The sequence below is a fragment of the Phyllostomus discolor genome, chromosome 7 (genome assembly GCF_004126475.2).
Source record: "Phyllostomus discolor isolate MPI-MPIP mPhyDis1 chromosome 7, mPhyDis1.pri.v3, whole genome shotgun sequence".
Lineage (NCBI taxonomy): Eukaryota > Metazoa > Chordata > Mammalia > Chiroptera > Phyllostomidae > Phyllostomus > Phyllostomus discolor.
This window is the reverse complement of record NC_040909.2, coordinates 118,028,244-118,044,602: the sequence shown is the minus strand read 5'-3', so window position 1 is coordinate 118,044,602 and position 16,359 is coordinate 118,028,244. Positions and strand designations below refer to the sequence as shown.

At 33.5% G+C, this 16,359-nt stretch overlaps 1 protein-coding gene across 1 annotated transcript in view; it reads left to right on the top strand.

The window, feature by feature from the left end:
* EIF3E (eukaryotic translation initiation factor 3 subunit E) overlaps window positions 1-16,359 on the top strand; it is a 49,516-nt gene that overhangs the window by 11,363 nt on the left and 21,794 nt on the right. The window contains exons 3-7 of the mRNA XM_028533689.2: window positions 1,317-1,434; window positions 5,265-5,307; window positions 5,620-5,724; window positions 9,557-9,682; window positions 10,349-10,473. Of these exons, the coding sequence (XP_028389490.1) occupies window positions 1,317-1,434; window positions 5,265-5,307; window positions 5,620-5,724; window positions 9,557-9,682; window positions 10,349-10,473 (517 nt within the window). The remainder of the gene's footprint in view (window positions 1-1,316; window positions 1,435-5,264; window positions 5,308-5,619; window positions 5,725-9,556; window positions 9,683-10,348; window positions 10,474-16,359) is intronic.

The following is a 16,359-nucleotide window of genomic DNA, read 5'->3' as shown; positions in this document are numbered from 1 at the left end:
TCTTTAAAAGTGCTGTCCCCCCTGACTGGCGTAGCTCAGTGGATGGAGTGCGGTCTGGGAACCAAAGTGTCCCAGGTTAGATTCCCAGCCAGGGTACATTCCTGGGTTGCAGGCCATAGCCCCCAGCAACCGCACATTGATGTTTCTCTCTCTCTCTCTCTCTCTCTCTCTCTCTCTATCTCTCTCTATCTCTCTCTATCTCTCTCTATCTCTCTCCCTTCCCTCCCTAAAAATAAATAAAAATAAAATCTTTAAAAAAAAAAGTGCTGTCCCCAGGACCAGCACCAGCAGTTCACCTGAGAGAGCTTGTTAGAAATGCAGATTCTCCAGCCACACTTCAAATCTACCTAATCAGAAATTTAGCTGAGGCCCAGCACCGAAATTGGAGAACTACTGGTCCGGTGTTTTTCAAATCCCTGTTTTCTGTGGTAATAGATGTTCTTTTTTTTAAAAAAAAAAAAAAAAGTGGTTTTATAAGTTTGAAAAATACTAAAAAATTCTGTATCATTTCTTTTATGCACATAGTATTTTAAAAGAATCTTAAGAACTCTTTCAGTAGGAAAATACAATTTACTTTGTTTGAAATGAATTTCTCAAAATTTTGCTACAGATCTTCTGTGTTTGAGAAACGCCCCAAGTGTATACTTCGTTATATATAATGCAGAACTATTACATTAAACTTTCTGACTTATAGCTCCTTGCAATAATGTTTGCTCTTTAAATTTTAGTTTGTGGTGAAAAAGTAAATTACTTCTTACTTAAACTTTAAAACATGCTAATAGGGTAGGTTATGTGAGTTTTCCCGGACTCTTCATGATGCAGTAAAAAGAAACTATAGAATTGGGTTTGAGAGATACAGAAGAGAAATTAAAAATTCCATTCAATCTAGTTGAAAACTTACGATACTATATAAACTCCTCTGAACTTCTGTTCAGAAAAATTCTGAGATAACATACTCATCTGAGAGAATTCAGTGAGAACAAATATAAAAACACTGGGGACATAGTCTCTGAAATGGAGAACTAGATCACTGTTCCCTTGACTCACCCCCTCCCTTCCCCCAGGTTGTATCTGTATATTCCCCAGTTTTTCTTAAAGAGTAAAAAGAAGATTCCTTCTTCCTTTATGTGCCTTTTCAGTGTTAGAAAGAAGAAATTTGATCTGTGGAAGTTACTGACTTGGTGGTTACTGGCATATGAATCTATTAGGCTAAATACATATATGCACAATTTAAATAATATGAAAATTTTTCAGAGACATTCTTCTGGGGAGCAGTATAGTTTAACATTACAGTACTCCTTTGCATTTTTAATTAGCTTTGAGAGAAAAAAGAACCACAGTTGTTGCACAACTGAAACAGCTTCAGGCAGAAACAGAACCAATTGTGAAGATGTTTGAAGATCCAGAAACTACAAGGCAAATGCAGTCAACCAGGTAACCTCTCCTTAAGTGGAATTATAAAAATTCCCTTTTCTAGATTAATACAAATGTTAATTCAAAGTTTAATTGATTTCTTTATATATTGTTTTTCATTTATCCTTGTATAGAGACAGAAAAGTCTTCAGTAATAAATGTTAATACTGAATTCTTTTGAGAACTTCTTTACCATTTGCCTAAATCTGATTATGTTGTATCAGTTTTGTCTCCTTCCCTTCCCCAGACGTTTGACAATGTCTAGAGACATTTTTGGTTGTCACAACAGCAAGGGTGATTCTGGCACCTAGCAAGGAGCAGGTAGGGATGCTACTAAACAGCCTACAATAGATTTAGAGGGTTTATTCAATAGATTTTGAGTAATTCAAAAAAGAATTATTTATCCCTTAATGTCATTAGAACTGAGGTTGAGAAATGCTGTGCCTGGGCAATACCTAGAGCACATGGGTTGCTAGCCATAAGGAAAACCTGAGCTCACTTTTATCAGTGTGCTACATTCTCCCATATCCTTCCAGCCTGATGCCCAGCCCAAGGAAGGTAGTGTAGGACTGATAAGGTTATTTTATTCCTAACTCCTCCTTAGCTAGAAATAGACTTATTGTTTGGTTTCCAAAGAAAGTGTGTTGCTTTACTCTGACTTAATTAATATACCCTGTTTTTGGACCATAAGATGCCCCCCCCCCCCCCCCGCCCATTTGGGAGGAGCATTTGTTGTTAATGCTGCTGTTGGGTTCTGTTTACATTTACATTGGTGAAATACTATGTTACTTATTAAATATTTTACCACTTTTTTTGCTTCAAAATTTTTTTTCCTATTTTCCTCCTTTAAAACCTAGGTGCATCTTATGGTCCAAAAAATACGGAGTAGATCACTAATTGAAGCCCTTTAGGTTATTAGAAATGTTGGCAAATAAATCTACTAAGTCAAAAATTGTCATTGTGGTAAACCTTAGCTATCAATATATTCACTTGAGGAATTGTGAAAGATTTTGCCGTGTTGTACCTTTGGTTCTTATATGATCAAGCCAAATTTTCAAGAGGTTGGCTCTGAATTTTCACATGTGATTTGAGAAAGTGTTACCAGATATTTTTTAGAAAAACAGCAAATGCTACACTATTGCTATACCATATTATAATGTATCTTGCTGGACCACACCAAATTTTACTACATATACACACATAGGTGTACATATACACATACTCAGAGATAACTGTATGTTCTAAAGCTGTCATATATAACATGTTCATTTATATAAACATTATAGTACTCCTTTGCATTTTTAATTAGGTTTGAGAGAGAAAAGAACCATAGTTGTGGCACAACTAAAACAGCTTCCGGCAGAAACAGAACCAAGTGTGAAGATGTTAGAAGATGTAGAAACTACAAGGCAAAAGCCTTCAATATATATCATTTAATGAGTAATTATAGACCTTCATATGTAGTTAGAGTCTATATAGATATAATGTAGTGAGTAATTACAGACCTTCAAGTCTCATGTAAGTCCCCACAAAGGAACTGCTGAAATAATCCAGAAGTTAGGATACAACAGAAAATTTAGAATTTAAATCCCAAATATAGTCTAGTGATTTAAACACTGGGAAGTAATGGGATTAGGATATAAGTAAGGTGAATATGGATTTGTTCACCAAATATTAGAAAGAGAGGACTCCTTGTAGCTTGATAGACACTAAATTGAAGATAAATGAAAGGATGGAATTGTGTGTTAAAAGCTTGTAACCTGATTAAACATATGAACTCCTTATTTTCAAAGTAATAACCTCTCCCTGCTAATGCCCATTTTTAAATTTTATCGAACATATAATGTTTTGTTTCCCATACTTTCCCAAAAATGCCCCATCATCCAGAGGACAGTGACGGATGTGAGGAATGTCACACAGTTACTCACTGTGGTCCACAGGAGGTGTTATGTTTGTGGCACCTTTTTATGTTGAAATTTCATGCATATTTCATATTCTGTAGTGTAATACATCTATGTTAATTTTTGTGATACATATCCACATGTCATTAAATCTTCGGGTAAAATTATGCTCCTTAAAAACATGCCACAGCATATCTTCTTGTGAGAAGCATAAAAGTTTTTACTTTTGAAAATGCCTAGAAGGTAGGCAGTTGTACTCACCTATCACTTATTCTTTGGTGTCTTTTTACCATTTTACCATCCTGCTAACATATCAAATTAAGCAAATCTTTAAAAATTAAATTGGGTTATTTGACACTTTGGTATGGATAATAATTATATAGGCTGTGTAGCATATAATCATGTAGATTTGGCATGATTTATTAATCTCATAAAGTTGCTAAATCACAGTCCTTGTGAAAAATATTAACAAATTGGGGAGGGAAACAAAACTTATATGTAGGATCAATTTCTGCTAGTTTGTACAGTACAAATATTCCCATCTCTGTTCTGTAAGAATGTATCATCTATTGGAAATGTACCCTCAAGAGAGCAAATACAGATACTCCTCAACTTATGATGGGTTATGTCCTGATAAACCCAAGGTAAGTTGAAAATATTGTAAATCAAAAATGCATTTAATACACCTAACCTACCCAATATCATGGTATTGAATGCATTTAATACACCTAGCCTGGTATTAAATGCATTTAATACACCTAGACTACATTAATCATGCTCAGAACACTTTCATTAGCCTACAGTTGGGCAAAATCATCTAATGCAGTGTAGAGAGAGGGTCAGTTGTTTATCCTCATGATCACATGGCTGACCAGGAGCTGTAGCTTACTGCTGCTCTCCAGCATCATGACAGAGTTATCACACCACGTATTGCTAGCCCAGGAAAAGATCAAAATTCGAAGTGCGTATCATTTTTGCACCATTGCAAAGGTGAAAATTCATAGGTCAAATCATCTTATGTCTAGGACCATATGTATCATTCTTGATAGGTTACTGTTGGGTTGGCCAAAAGGTCTGTATGGTTTTTTTTCTGTAAAATAAGAGACATTTTTCATTTTCACCAGTAACTTTATTGGTTTGGATATTTTGAGTATGTCACCTCTCTCCCACTATTGGCTTCTAGTGGGTAGAGGGCAGGAATGCTGCTAATCTTCCAATGCATGAGACAGCCCCCCAGCAAAGAATTATTTGGCCAAAATGTCAATGGTACCAAGAAACTTTACAAACCACTTTGACATGTTCGATCATAGTACCTTCTCTATACACTGCACAGATCTTTTGTTGTGTGTTTCAGTTGTGTTTTTACCTTTCGTGAAATAATAAAATATAATATGCTGTAAGTGTTGTATATTTTCTCCATTTTCAATATTGAAATGGCTTCACAAAAATTTACCAATTTTGTTAATTTTTTTAAATACATGCCTATATGACAGCTGTCACAATACAATCTAACAAAAATTTTTTGAGTGGAGTTACTGACAGCTAAGTACTCTAGAGCAGAGCCATTTTATGGACAAAAAACTCAATGAACTTTGTGGCCACCCCAATACCTAAGTAGACTATTGACCTCACTATAAAAATAGTGAGAATGTTGGTTTTATTACTGAAAAACATTTCTAAAGGCATTACCTTAGATGTGAAACAGAACACACAATTTTCAGGTAGGACTAAACATCTGAAGTGAATTTTAAAGTTTGTAGTTCTTAAGTTTCTATTCCTTGTTTGAAACGTGTAATGTCCTGTTTATTTTTTTCCTGGAAGTCTTATTTTACTTCTGGTGTTTAGGTATTAAGATAGTTAAAGTGGCTTATTATGTGGATAAGTTAGATGTTGGATATGCTTATCTTTTCCATGAGCTATAAAATGCAGTAATTCTTGTTTTTTATTAAGGGATGGTCGGATGCTGTTTGACTACCTGGCAGACAAGCATGGTGTAAGTGGTGTCTTTAAAATGTTTATAGTTGTTATGTTATAAGGATAATTGAAGAATAGTGCTATATGGATACGTTCCTGGCTCAACAGAAATACAATTTCCAGATTCATTTATTAAGTATAATGCCTGGTGGGTTTTTGAGACTTTAGTTTTAAAAATGATAATGATAGGAAAATAATATACTTATTTTTAGGCAACAGAAACTCTCAAGACTTTTATGGAGTTTCTGGGGGCATTTATGGAGGTATATTTTAAAACAATTAAAAATAGTACTTCAGTTCTTTTTTCTTCTTCATTTTTTTTTTTTTTTAGTTTAGGCAAGAGTATTTAGACACACTCTACAGGTATGCAAAATTCCAGTATGAATGTGGAAATTATTCCGGAGCAGCAGAGTACCTTTACTTCTTTAGAGTATTGGTAAGTAAACTTTTTTCTTTGTCCTCTTTTGTAGGGTTCCCTTGAATTCTCAAAATGTCTGTAGATTTGGGTCTGTCTGTAAATTTTTAACAGTTGGTAAAAGGAGGGGGAAAAAGTTTTTACCTAACAGAAAGCAAATAGATACTGGAAAACCTATATAGAGCCTTAAAATTTGGAGACAGGATGAAGTTATCCTTGAAATCCACGAAACTGGGAATGACTTGATATGTTATTTTATCTATTGTTGTATTTTAGCATTAGCAGAATTCTCTCTTGTAATTCATTTTTATAATATTACTGTAGAGCACAATGAGTTGTACATTGTCAGTGCTTAATGAATATTTATTGAATAAATCCATTATCTTGGATAATGAATCCAAAATGCAATATTTAATGCTATATGTATGCCTCAAAACTTGTTCTAAACAATTGTGGAAATGATATTTGAAAAAGTTTTATGCCTTAATAGTAATTTTTTTCTATTTATTTTTATAATCAGCTACTAGACTATAAAGGTAAATGGTTTTTTCATCATGCAGTGGGTAGATGAATTTAAATGGTATTATTAGTGCAGTTCCTAATCACAACTTACTCTGCTTGTTATCTTTATTTGTCTCTTTGACAAGTTCCTAGATTTAGTGCTTTCGTTAGGGAAGGAGAATTCTGTGAAGCTAAACAAAAAATCAGATCTTCAAGTTGACAAATTTTTTTCCTGACTCTGACTTCTCTTTAGATAATTGTATCAATAAGTGCCTTCTAGAGTTGTCAGAATGCCCTGGTGTTAACTGTCCTCTCATTTGAGTAATTATAGTTTGTTTTTCACTTTGGGTAGTAAGTACCTAAGTCTCTGATTTTTCTAGTTAACACTAGAAGTTGGGAAATAACCTCTTAAGACAAGGACTTTGTGTCTTCCAACCTTGGAAGAATTTTTTTCTTTTGTCTATTTTCTGGTGCTTTTTTCTTTTAGCCTAGCATGCCACAAAGTCAAGACTTCTGGCTGCTATTTTAGTTGTTTTCTTGGAAATTAAATTTTCTTAATTTGGGGCATGCTAGGCTAAATTTTCTTAATAACACCAATGGCATTGGTGTTATTAATTCAGATAATTTCTACACTTAAAAGTACTTAAACAACTTCATTTTTAAAAAGTACCTTTTTCTAAAGAAATACAGATTTTCAGTTTATTTCCAAGATTGATTTCAAGTAAGAATATTTCTCTCTTGCTCCCATTTGTAAGCAAATTCTTAATTTACAGAATAGCTGTGGTTACCTTGCAAGTGCATTGAAGGTAATCAGTGATGCTAAACTTGTAGTGACTTATCAGAAAATTCCATCAGTTTTACTTTGAGTATTATGAAGGATTTAGGAGAGCAAAAGTTGATTACTTTGGAAATGTAAACAGCTTAAACCAGGATTGTAAAATCAGAAGCCTGATATGATTACAGGTACATGAAAAGAGCTGGTTATTCATATCATTTGTTAATGCTGGGAGTGAATTTTGAGAATGAAGATTTAGTGTCATGTTAGAGTTCTAGCACAGTAAATTTATTGTTGTTGGTCAGTGAGTGAATGTGCCATTTTGCTAAGACATGGAAACTTAAGGTAACTGCTGGAAATCCAGATATTGAAACTCTTCTAGCATATCCACCCTTGAAAGCAGGTTAGTATGAAGAGCCAACTGTAACGACATGGACTTGAGCCAGAGTAGTACGCATGAACCTTTTGGGGATTAAAAAACTTGCACTGCTACAAAAAGCTTTTATCCTAACACATACACCGTATTCCAGTTTTAATAGTACCATTATGTTTATGTAGTGTGGTTTTATAATTAAGTTAGAAAATTTCTACAAGTGATAGCTATATACTTAAAGGTTGGGGGAATTTTTATGTTTACTTTTTTTAAATATGAAGATCCACATTAGTTCCCAACCTTAGAAAATTCTGGGTTGGTTTTAAGCTTTTATGTTCCTAACAGAACATGTGCTGGAACTCATGTGACATGTGGGTAATTGAATGCCATGATCTGAACACAAATTAATATTTTACATTAAGAAGAGTCAACATATAGTCATTGGATAATGCCTAGAGATTATGTGCAGTTCATTTTTTTCATTTTTGTCCCATCTTGTGCCACAAAACATTTGAGGTAAATAGGAGTTGGTTATCTCCTGTTGGCATATTGGTAGAAGCTACCAAAGCTAAGTTTTAAAAATATATAAATTATTTTACTGATTTTTTTCTTTTGATCGAGATAGGCAGTAAAATCTATGTATTTGTTTGAAATTGTGTTACTAGCAAAGATAAAAACCGTGTTTTAGATTTGGGGTGAATACTGTCAATGTTTTACTTACTATTTGGATTTTTTTTCTTTTTTGAAATAGCCTCTTTTCACTTCTAAATTCTTTTCTAGTGATTGGTTATTCTTTTAAATCTATGGTTAGGGAAACATAAGCTATGAAAGAACCATTGTAACTGTGATCTGAGATTAGAATTTGACTCTCCAGGTGACCTATTGTAGGTCAGTGTTGTATAAATTAAAGCTGTGTGACCCTAGAATCTACCTTTATTTTAAAAAGACTTGGTGGCTTTTAGAATACATCAAGGAATGTTTAGATGGTACCCTATTTAGAGGTGAAATGTCTTTGATTTATGCTTTAAGAAGGACATTAATTTGAAATGACATGGTGAAGAAGTAGACTTGGTAGAAATTTTTGAACATTTTTGTTGAAAAGTTATTAACATTCTATTTTAATTATTTTGTTAGTCTGCCCTCACTTTGGTCTGGTTCCAAAATACAACCCCTCCCCTCATCCAGCAGCTATTCGAAATAAAAGTGACTTTAAGATAGTAGGACTGTTTAGTGATCATCTTTTTTCAGGGTTTTTTTTTTTTTTGCACTCAGAATTTAAAATGTATCTACTGTTAAGTACATGCCATTTGATTTAAAAGTACTTTTCTTTGAGTCAGAAAGCTTAGTAATGATTTTTGAAGGCTTTGTTTTAGATCTGATGTACCCAGTTTGATAATGTCTGTTTAAAAGATGTCTATTTCATGCTGATTCTTGGATACACAGTTTATCACATTTTCAAAATTGGGATGTGTCTTGAATTGTGGTTTTGGTTTAACAAACTTAGAATTATAGTGTGTCCTTAAAACTAAAGGATTTTAGATTTAATGAAGTATTTTAATACTCAGATTTCTTTGTAAGGATCAAATATTTTATCCTTTATAACTTGAACAGCGGTTTTATGGATGTTTATAAATAAAACTTTTTAATTCCAGTGAGTTTTGAAAAATGCATGTATCTATGTAACTACCACCAAATCAAGATAAAGAATATCTTGGTTACCCCAGAAAGACCCCATGTGACCTTTTGTAGTCATACCTTATCCTGGTTTATTCATTGATCTGCTCTTCATTCTTAGATTAGTTTTACTTGTTCTAGAATTTTGTACATAACTAGAATGATATGTGTAAGCTTGTGCCTGCCTTATTTTGTCAAGCAGGTTTTTAAGATTCATTCTTGTTATTGTGTGTATCAAGTTTGGTTCTGTTGTTGCTGACTAGTATAAATTATCTGAAGTGAGTTACACAAGAGCATTAATGCTGTATCCTAGTTTTAAGTTACTCTTTATTTTCTGATGGAGGCTGAATGTTAAGGGCCTTGGTATTTTTATTATAACTAAGTTAAATGAAAACTTTAAATTAGTTTAACCAGTGTGATCCAGTAAAGATGTAGGTAACTGAAGTTTGGGGAACAGAGTCACCTATCTCTTAGTAGGCTAGATGGATATATAGGATATAGAATATAATTAATTATGATATCTCAAACAGGTTCCAGCAACGGATAGAAATGCTTTGAGTTCACTCTGGGGGAAACTGGCCTCTGAAATCTTAATGCAGAATTGGGATGCAGCCATGGAAGACCTTACACGGTTAAAAGAGACCATAGATAACAATGTGAGTTACACTTCTTTAGGGTGATTGTCTGGAGTGCATTCTTCATGCTTTCTGATAGGAAAACGGTATGTACTTAAAAAACAGCAACAAACAACAGAAAGACAGGAAGAAGAAAAACTAAACTGAAATGTTTAGATTAGTTTTTGTTGACCTGACATAAAAATCACAGTGGGTTGACTAGTTTCACTGAGTCTCCTTGGAGGAACTGTCACTTCTTTTGGCTCTTAGAGAAAAGAACTCAGTTTTCATTTTTTTATAACTACTGTGCTTTTTTTTTTATCTGTAACAGTGAAAATGACATAATACTGTTAGTGTCACATATTATTGAAAGAACTATGCAAAAATGACAGTTTTCATCTATAATGTCTAATAAAACTGCTTTTCAAGCTTTTAGTTCTTTTAAAATGTTTTCTGAAAGAAGTATAATTTACAGCCTCTGTAAAAGGCATAGTGGACATTATTAACTCTTTCTGAAAATGGGGAAATTGTGAATGTTAAGAAGGATCATACAGAGTAGAGGTCCAGGAGATTGAACTTTGAACATAATGACCCTAGTGCACAGCTTGGTTCTTGTTTTAACTAAAATTCTGAGATAAGTAATGTTTATACCTTGCCTCTTTCTCATATATTAATATTCCCTATGCGTACATTTTTTTTGACTCTTAGTCTGTGAGTTCTCCACTCCAGTCTCTTCAGCAGCGAACATGGCTCATTCACTGGTCTCTGTTTGTCTTCTTCAACCACCCCAAAGGGCGGGATAATATTATTGATCTCTTCCTTTACCAGCCACAGTAAGTTAATTTCACTGTATAATTTTGGCTTTAATTTCGTGAAATTATATAGGTTTTTTAAAACTTAAAAATGTACTTCTAACATTTGAATTTGTTGCCGTTTCCCCCTCTTCATATGGTATGTACTTATTGATTGAAAAAGCTTATATGTGGGGGCATCTCTTCGTAAATTACATAAATGTCTAACCACTATGCTGTATACTTGAGACTAATATAAAATAATATTGAATATCAACTGTATTGCAAAAATGGTTTAAAAAGAAAGAAAAAGCTTATGTGTAACTCTTAAGGAAATTACTTGATAAAAGTGTACTTTAAGTCCTTTTAAAGTGCTATTTAATCTTGGTCCCTGGGCCAACAGCGAAAGTATCATGCAGAATCTTAGGCCTTATCTAAGGAACTAAATCAGAATCTACATTTTAGGAAGCTCCCAAGCAATCAATCTATACCTTGGGGCTTTAGAAATATGGCTGTAGGCCATGTTACTTGGAAGGAATATATACATCCCAGGAAATCCCTTTTATTATCATCTTTGCTTTTGGTGGTAAGAAATTTTACTATATTTTTAGCTAGAGATCACTTAAAAAATTTCTTCGGATTGAGATCAGTGCCTCTGAATCTTTTGCCCATTATTTTTTATTTAGTTGGTATCTCAGAAAACAAACAAAACAAATCTACTTTATTTGAAGGGTAGGCTCGCTTTATTTTCTAGAAAGTGTCTTTCTGATACCAAAATCCAAGTAGCTTTGGTTTGTATGTCATTCAAGTTAAAATAGTATTCTGTGAGAAGAGCAGCCAGTTCAGCTTGCAACTCAGTGTTACAAGTGCTTTTCAACCTAAGAACCATGACATGAAACTATAGCAGAAGAGCTTTATATGCACTTCCCACTTAGTCATACAGTAAAAAGAAGAATGTGCAAATGTTGGAATTTTAAAAATTAATAATTTGTACTGCCTAATCAAGGGTATAGTTGAAATGCATTTTTTAAACTGCAAAAATATAGTGGTGAAAAATAACAGTGACTATTAGTATAATATGATGGCACCATCTTCATTTGTGCTGAGGTTAACCAGATTTCGTTTATAATCACTGGTGGTTAGCAACTTTCCCACGTGGGGCAGTGATCACCATACACCAGTTTTTGGGCATTTTCATTTGCCCACAAAGAACCCTCATGCCTATAGAACTATTTTTTTTTTAATAACAGAAACAGCCTGTTAGAAAAATATGGAAAAGAAAACTATTCAGCAGTATTACAGCTTTCAGTTCCATCAAAATACTGTGCGTAACTGTTTTCCCTTGTCATAGGGTCGAGTAACCATCGTATTGTATTCCTCATTAGCCATGTCTGCATGGCTTATTTTTATTTTTGCATGATTCTGTTTTCATATGAGAATACACCCATTTGACTTGAAAGATTGTCATCTATTTTCCTGAATTGTATATATTCTTAAAGTAGAATAGTTACATAGCTTGTAATTTGCATTTGTATGTCTATAATCAGTATGTGGTTTTCAGTTGTCTCTGATAGTAGAAATTAATGAAAAATGTATTCTTCTAGCAATATAATTTAATATGGTTTATAGAGTATATGTTAAATTCATAATTTACATGTTTTAGGTTGTGATGTCAGGCTTTTTTAAAAATATAAAAGTACTTTGGAGATAAATTTTGTCCTTGAAGTGCAAATTTAGATGCAAGTGCAGGTTAAAGTCTCTTACGTCATATATATTACCATTTCTGCTATAATTTATTCTGAATCCAAAATGGAGATGATTTACACATTTGAAAAATGTTGAACCTTTAAATGTAACATAATGCATAAGATAAGGTATCAAGTGTAAGATAGAGCAGTGTTCATAGGCTATTAGAGATGAGGCTTGGCCACAAAATGTAGATGTTATTAGGGAAAAGAATGCATTTGTAATGCAATGCCCTAGTTACTCTCCAGTTTTGTTTTTTGTGTTTTTTTAAAAAGATATTTGAAGTACTTTTATCACAGGAGTGTTTAATTTGTTTTCTAAATAAAATTTCAAGTTTTATTCGATACAATCAAGAATTTATCCTGACTGACATTTCTGCCTTTGTTTCCCCTGTATTTTCTAATTGTCCCTGATCTTTTTCATGCATGCGTTTTACCTGTTTTAGCTCAGGATGACCTCTAAGGTCCTAATCTAAAAATTAATCCTCTGAAGTTTTGCTAAGTGTTCTCCCTTTTTTTTTTCCCCTTTAGCTTGTCTTTCTGGAAGTGTCCTTTTCTTTTCTATACCTATCCAAAGTCAGCCTAGTTTTTAAGCTCCAGTTCAGGTTTACTTTCTTCATGAAGTCCTGTATTTTGTGGCTACCTTATATTTGGTATTATATTATGTAATGCCTTTAAAGTAAACAGAAAACATAACAATTACCTTATCTGCCCAATGAGATTGTAAGTGTATTTGAGGGAAGTATTTTATTCTGTATATATTTTTTAAAAAATATTTTTAAAATATATTTTATTGATTATGCTATTATAGTCCCATTTTTTTCCCCTTTATTCCCCTCCACCAGTACTCCTTGCTTCCACTAGCATTTCCCCCACCTTAGTTCATGTCCACGGGTCATACATATAAGTTCTTTGGCTTCTCCATTTCCTATTCTATTCTTAACCTCCCCCTCTGTTTTGTCCCTACCATTCATGCTTCTTATTCCTTGTTCCTTTCCTCATTCTCCCCCCTTTTTGCTGATAACCCTCCATGTGATCTCCATTTCTGTGATTCTTCCTGTTCTAGTTGTTTGCTTAGTTTTTGTTTTTGTTTTTTTTTAGGTTCAGTTGTTGATAGTTGTGTTGTCATTTTACTGTTCATGTTTTTGATGCTCTTTTTCTTAGATAAGTCCCTTTAACATTTCATATAATAAGGGCTAGGTGATGATGAACTCCTTTAACTTGACCTTATCTGGGAAGCACTTTATCTACCCTTTCATTCTAAATGATAAGTTTATTCTTTATATGCTTAATAATATCCTACACATAATAGATACTTAAATTTTGGAGGTAGGGTGCAATATTTTATCTTACCCTTTGATTACTAAGTGTTCTGGCTTGCAGTTAGAAAACTCGGTAGAAAAACTTCATAAAATTGCACAATCAGAGCAGGGTTGTGCTAGAGAAAATATAAACTAACCCAGTTTTACTGAGCTATCAGGATACTACAAATTGAGAACACAGTAAATACTGAGGCTCTCATTTAAAAGAAAAAATAATAAAATTAGATTTCAAAAATAGGAGTGGTATAGCCTCTGTTCTTACATACTTTATAACCCAAACAAATAGCACAAGAAGTAATATAAGGATATATTTAAGTTCAGTTGTATTGTACATAGTAGACACACTGTAGGTGTAACAGCTATCAGTGAGACCTGGAGAAGTTAGAGGAATCCAGTGAAGATGAAAGTTGGTCTGGTCTTTAAATTTCAAATGACAGTGAAGGAAATGATAAGAAAAAATAGTAGAACAGAAGAGCACAGTAGGCATGTGTAGACAGTTAACCACTTCTGTGGATTTGCTTGTATTTGAACTAAATACTATATAATTACTAATTTTACAAGAATGTGAACTAAGATAACCTCACAAGAATCACCCTTAATCCCTACTCCCCTCATATACACACACATATACATATATACACACACATCTGTGCATACATAGGAAGGATCACTTCTGCCATAGAAGGTAGGAAGTCCCAGCTGTGTTTGGAAGTCAAGAGCCATCCTTATGCTGTATACCAGGGGTCTGGAAATTATGGACCACAGACTGATAAATTTTGCCTAATGCCTTTTTTCTTATGGCTTACAAATATAGGAATGGCTTTTACATGTTAAGTGGTTGGGGGAAAACGAATAATATTTTGTGATGTGAAAATTATTTACATGAAACTAAAGTTTTAGTGTACATAAATTTTTATTAGAATATAGCCATACTCATTATTCTGTATGCAGTAGTCCCCCCTTATCTATGGGGGTTGCATCCCCAGACACCCAGTAAATACCTGAAACTGTAGATATTGAACCCTATATATAGGGTCTGGCAGAAGTAAGACCTGCTTGAGTGTGGTTGATAGGGTAATAATAACATGGGTAAAATAATTTATAGTTTTAATGTGAACATTTCACCTAAAATGTCATGGTGTGCTTGATTGTCATAATGTTATGTTACAGATTTACATGCCTGTGATTTTGTAATAAAAAAGGGGCATTATTTGTGCCAGACCCTGTATATACTTTCTTTGTTCCCATACATACATACTTGTAATGAAGTTTAATTTATAAATTAGGTACAGTAAGATTAATAGCAATAATAATAAAATAGAACAGTTATAACTATGTAATGAAAGCTATATACCTGGCTTTGGGACCATTATTAAATTTAAAAAAAAGAGTTACTTGAGCACAAGCACTGCAGTACCACAACAGTGCATCTGATAGCTGAGATGGCTACTATTGACTAATGGGCAGGTGGGATATATATATATATATATATATATATATATATATATATACCCCCCAACACACGCACACAGAATTGTTGCACAAAGGGGCAATTCATTTTCTGGGGGGGATGGAGTGTGACAGCATGAGATTTCATCACAATACTAAGAACAGCATGCAATTTAAAACTTCTGAATTGTTTATTTCTGGCATTTTTCATTTAATATTTTTGGATTGTGGTTGACCACAGGTAACTGAAACTGCAGACCGAAATCATGGATAAGGGGGGACAACTGTATTGTCTTTGGCAGTTTTTGAACTGTATGGCAAAGCTGAAATGTGACAGAGATCATACACTGTTGCACTCTTTTTGTCTCACTGCTATTCTGTGCACTATGAATCCTAGTGATGCTGCAGTTACACCTACACATTGTTTCAAGTACTTTTTATCACCCTACTGCAACATTTTGCTTTTTTATTAGCAGTGTGTACTCATCATGTCAGAGCAAGAAAAGTGGACTTCAGTTGTGCTTTTAAGGCACAGTTGGGTGGGGATTATTTTGTGTCAAGAAAGCAAAGCATAAAATTTACACTATAGATAAGCTAAAGGAATGCAATATACATCCACATTAGCAGACTGTAAGCACTCATTGTAATATTCCCACTGACAGCAAAGCAACTGTCAAAAAATTAGGAAATTTAAAACTATTTTATCAGTAGAATTTCCTCATGAAAAAATTAATGAAAATGAGGCTTCAGCCGAAATAAATTTTAAAGTGGCTGTTTGGTTAGCCAAGTAAGGAAAGCTATTTACCAATGGTGATTCAGTTTCATGTTCAGTTGCAGCAGCCAAAAAAATATGTCTAGAAAAAATAAAGTTGTTTAAAACTGCTGGCCAGTGAGAACAATTTCAGAGTTGAAGATATTTGGGAGCAACATCAACAATCAATTAAAAGACAATGCATATGATTTTTAATGGTTTTCCCTGGCTCTTGATGAGTCCACAGATGTTACCAATATGACTAAGTTGTTGACTTGAGGGATCTGGTGGATTTGACATGCCTAAATGATATGTCTCTATGAATAGTCGGTGTGGAACAACTATAGGTGGAAATATTTTCAAAGTTGAGAAGACACTAATTTAATACAGCCTAAAGTGGAATCTGCTAAGTTGTGCTAAAACTTTTGGTGATTAAATGTGTATGGAGGAGAAATGGGCTTAGTTGTAGAAATTTACAAAGCTAGTGAAAATGTGAGGTGTTCACATATTATGGTTATTCATTACTATGTATATACTTTGTGGAAGATACTTTAAGGTGTACATATTATTGAACCATTAGAGTCCACAGTGAGCGTATTTGCTCTCATGGACTTAACTGTTATCAGCCCATGGATTTCTGTCAGAAATAGAATATCTTGAC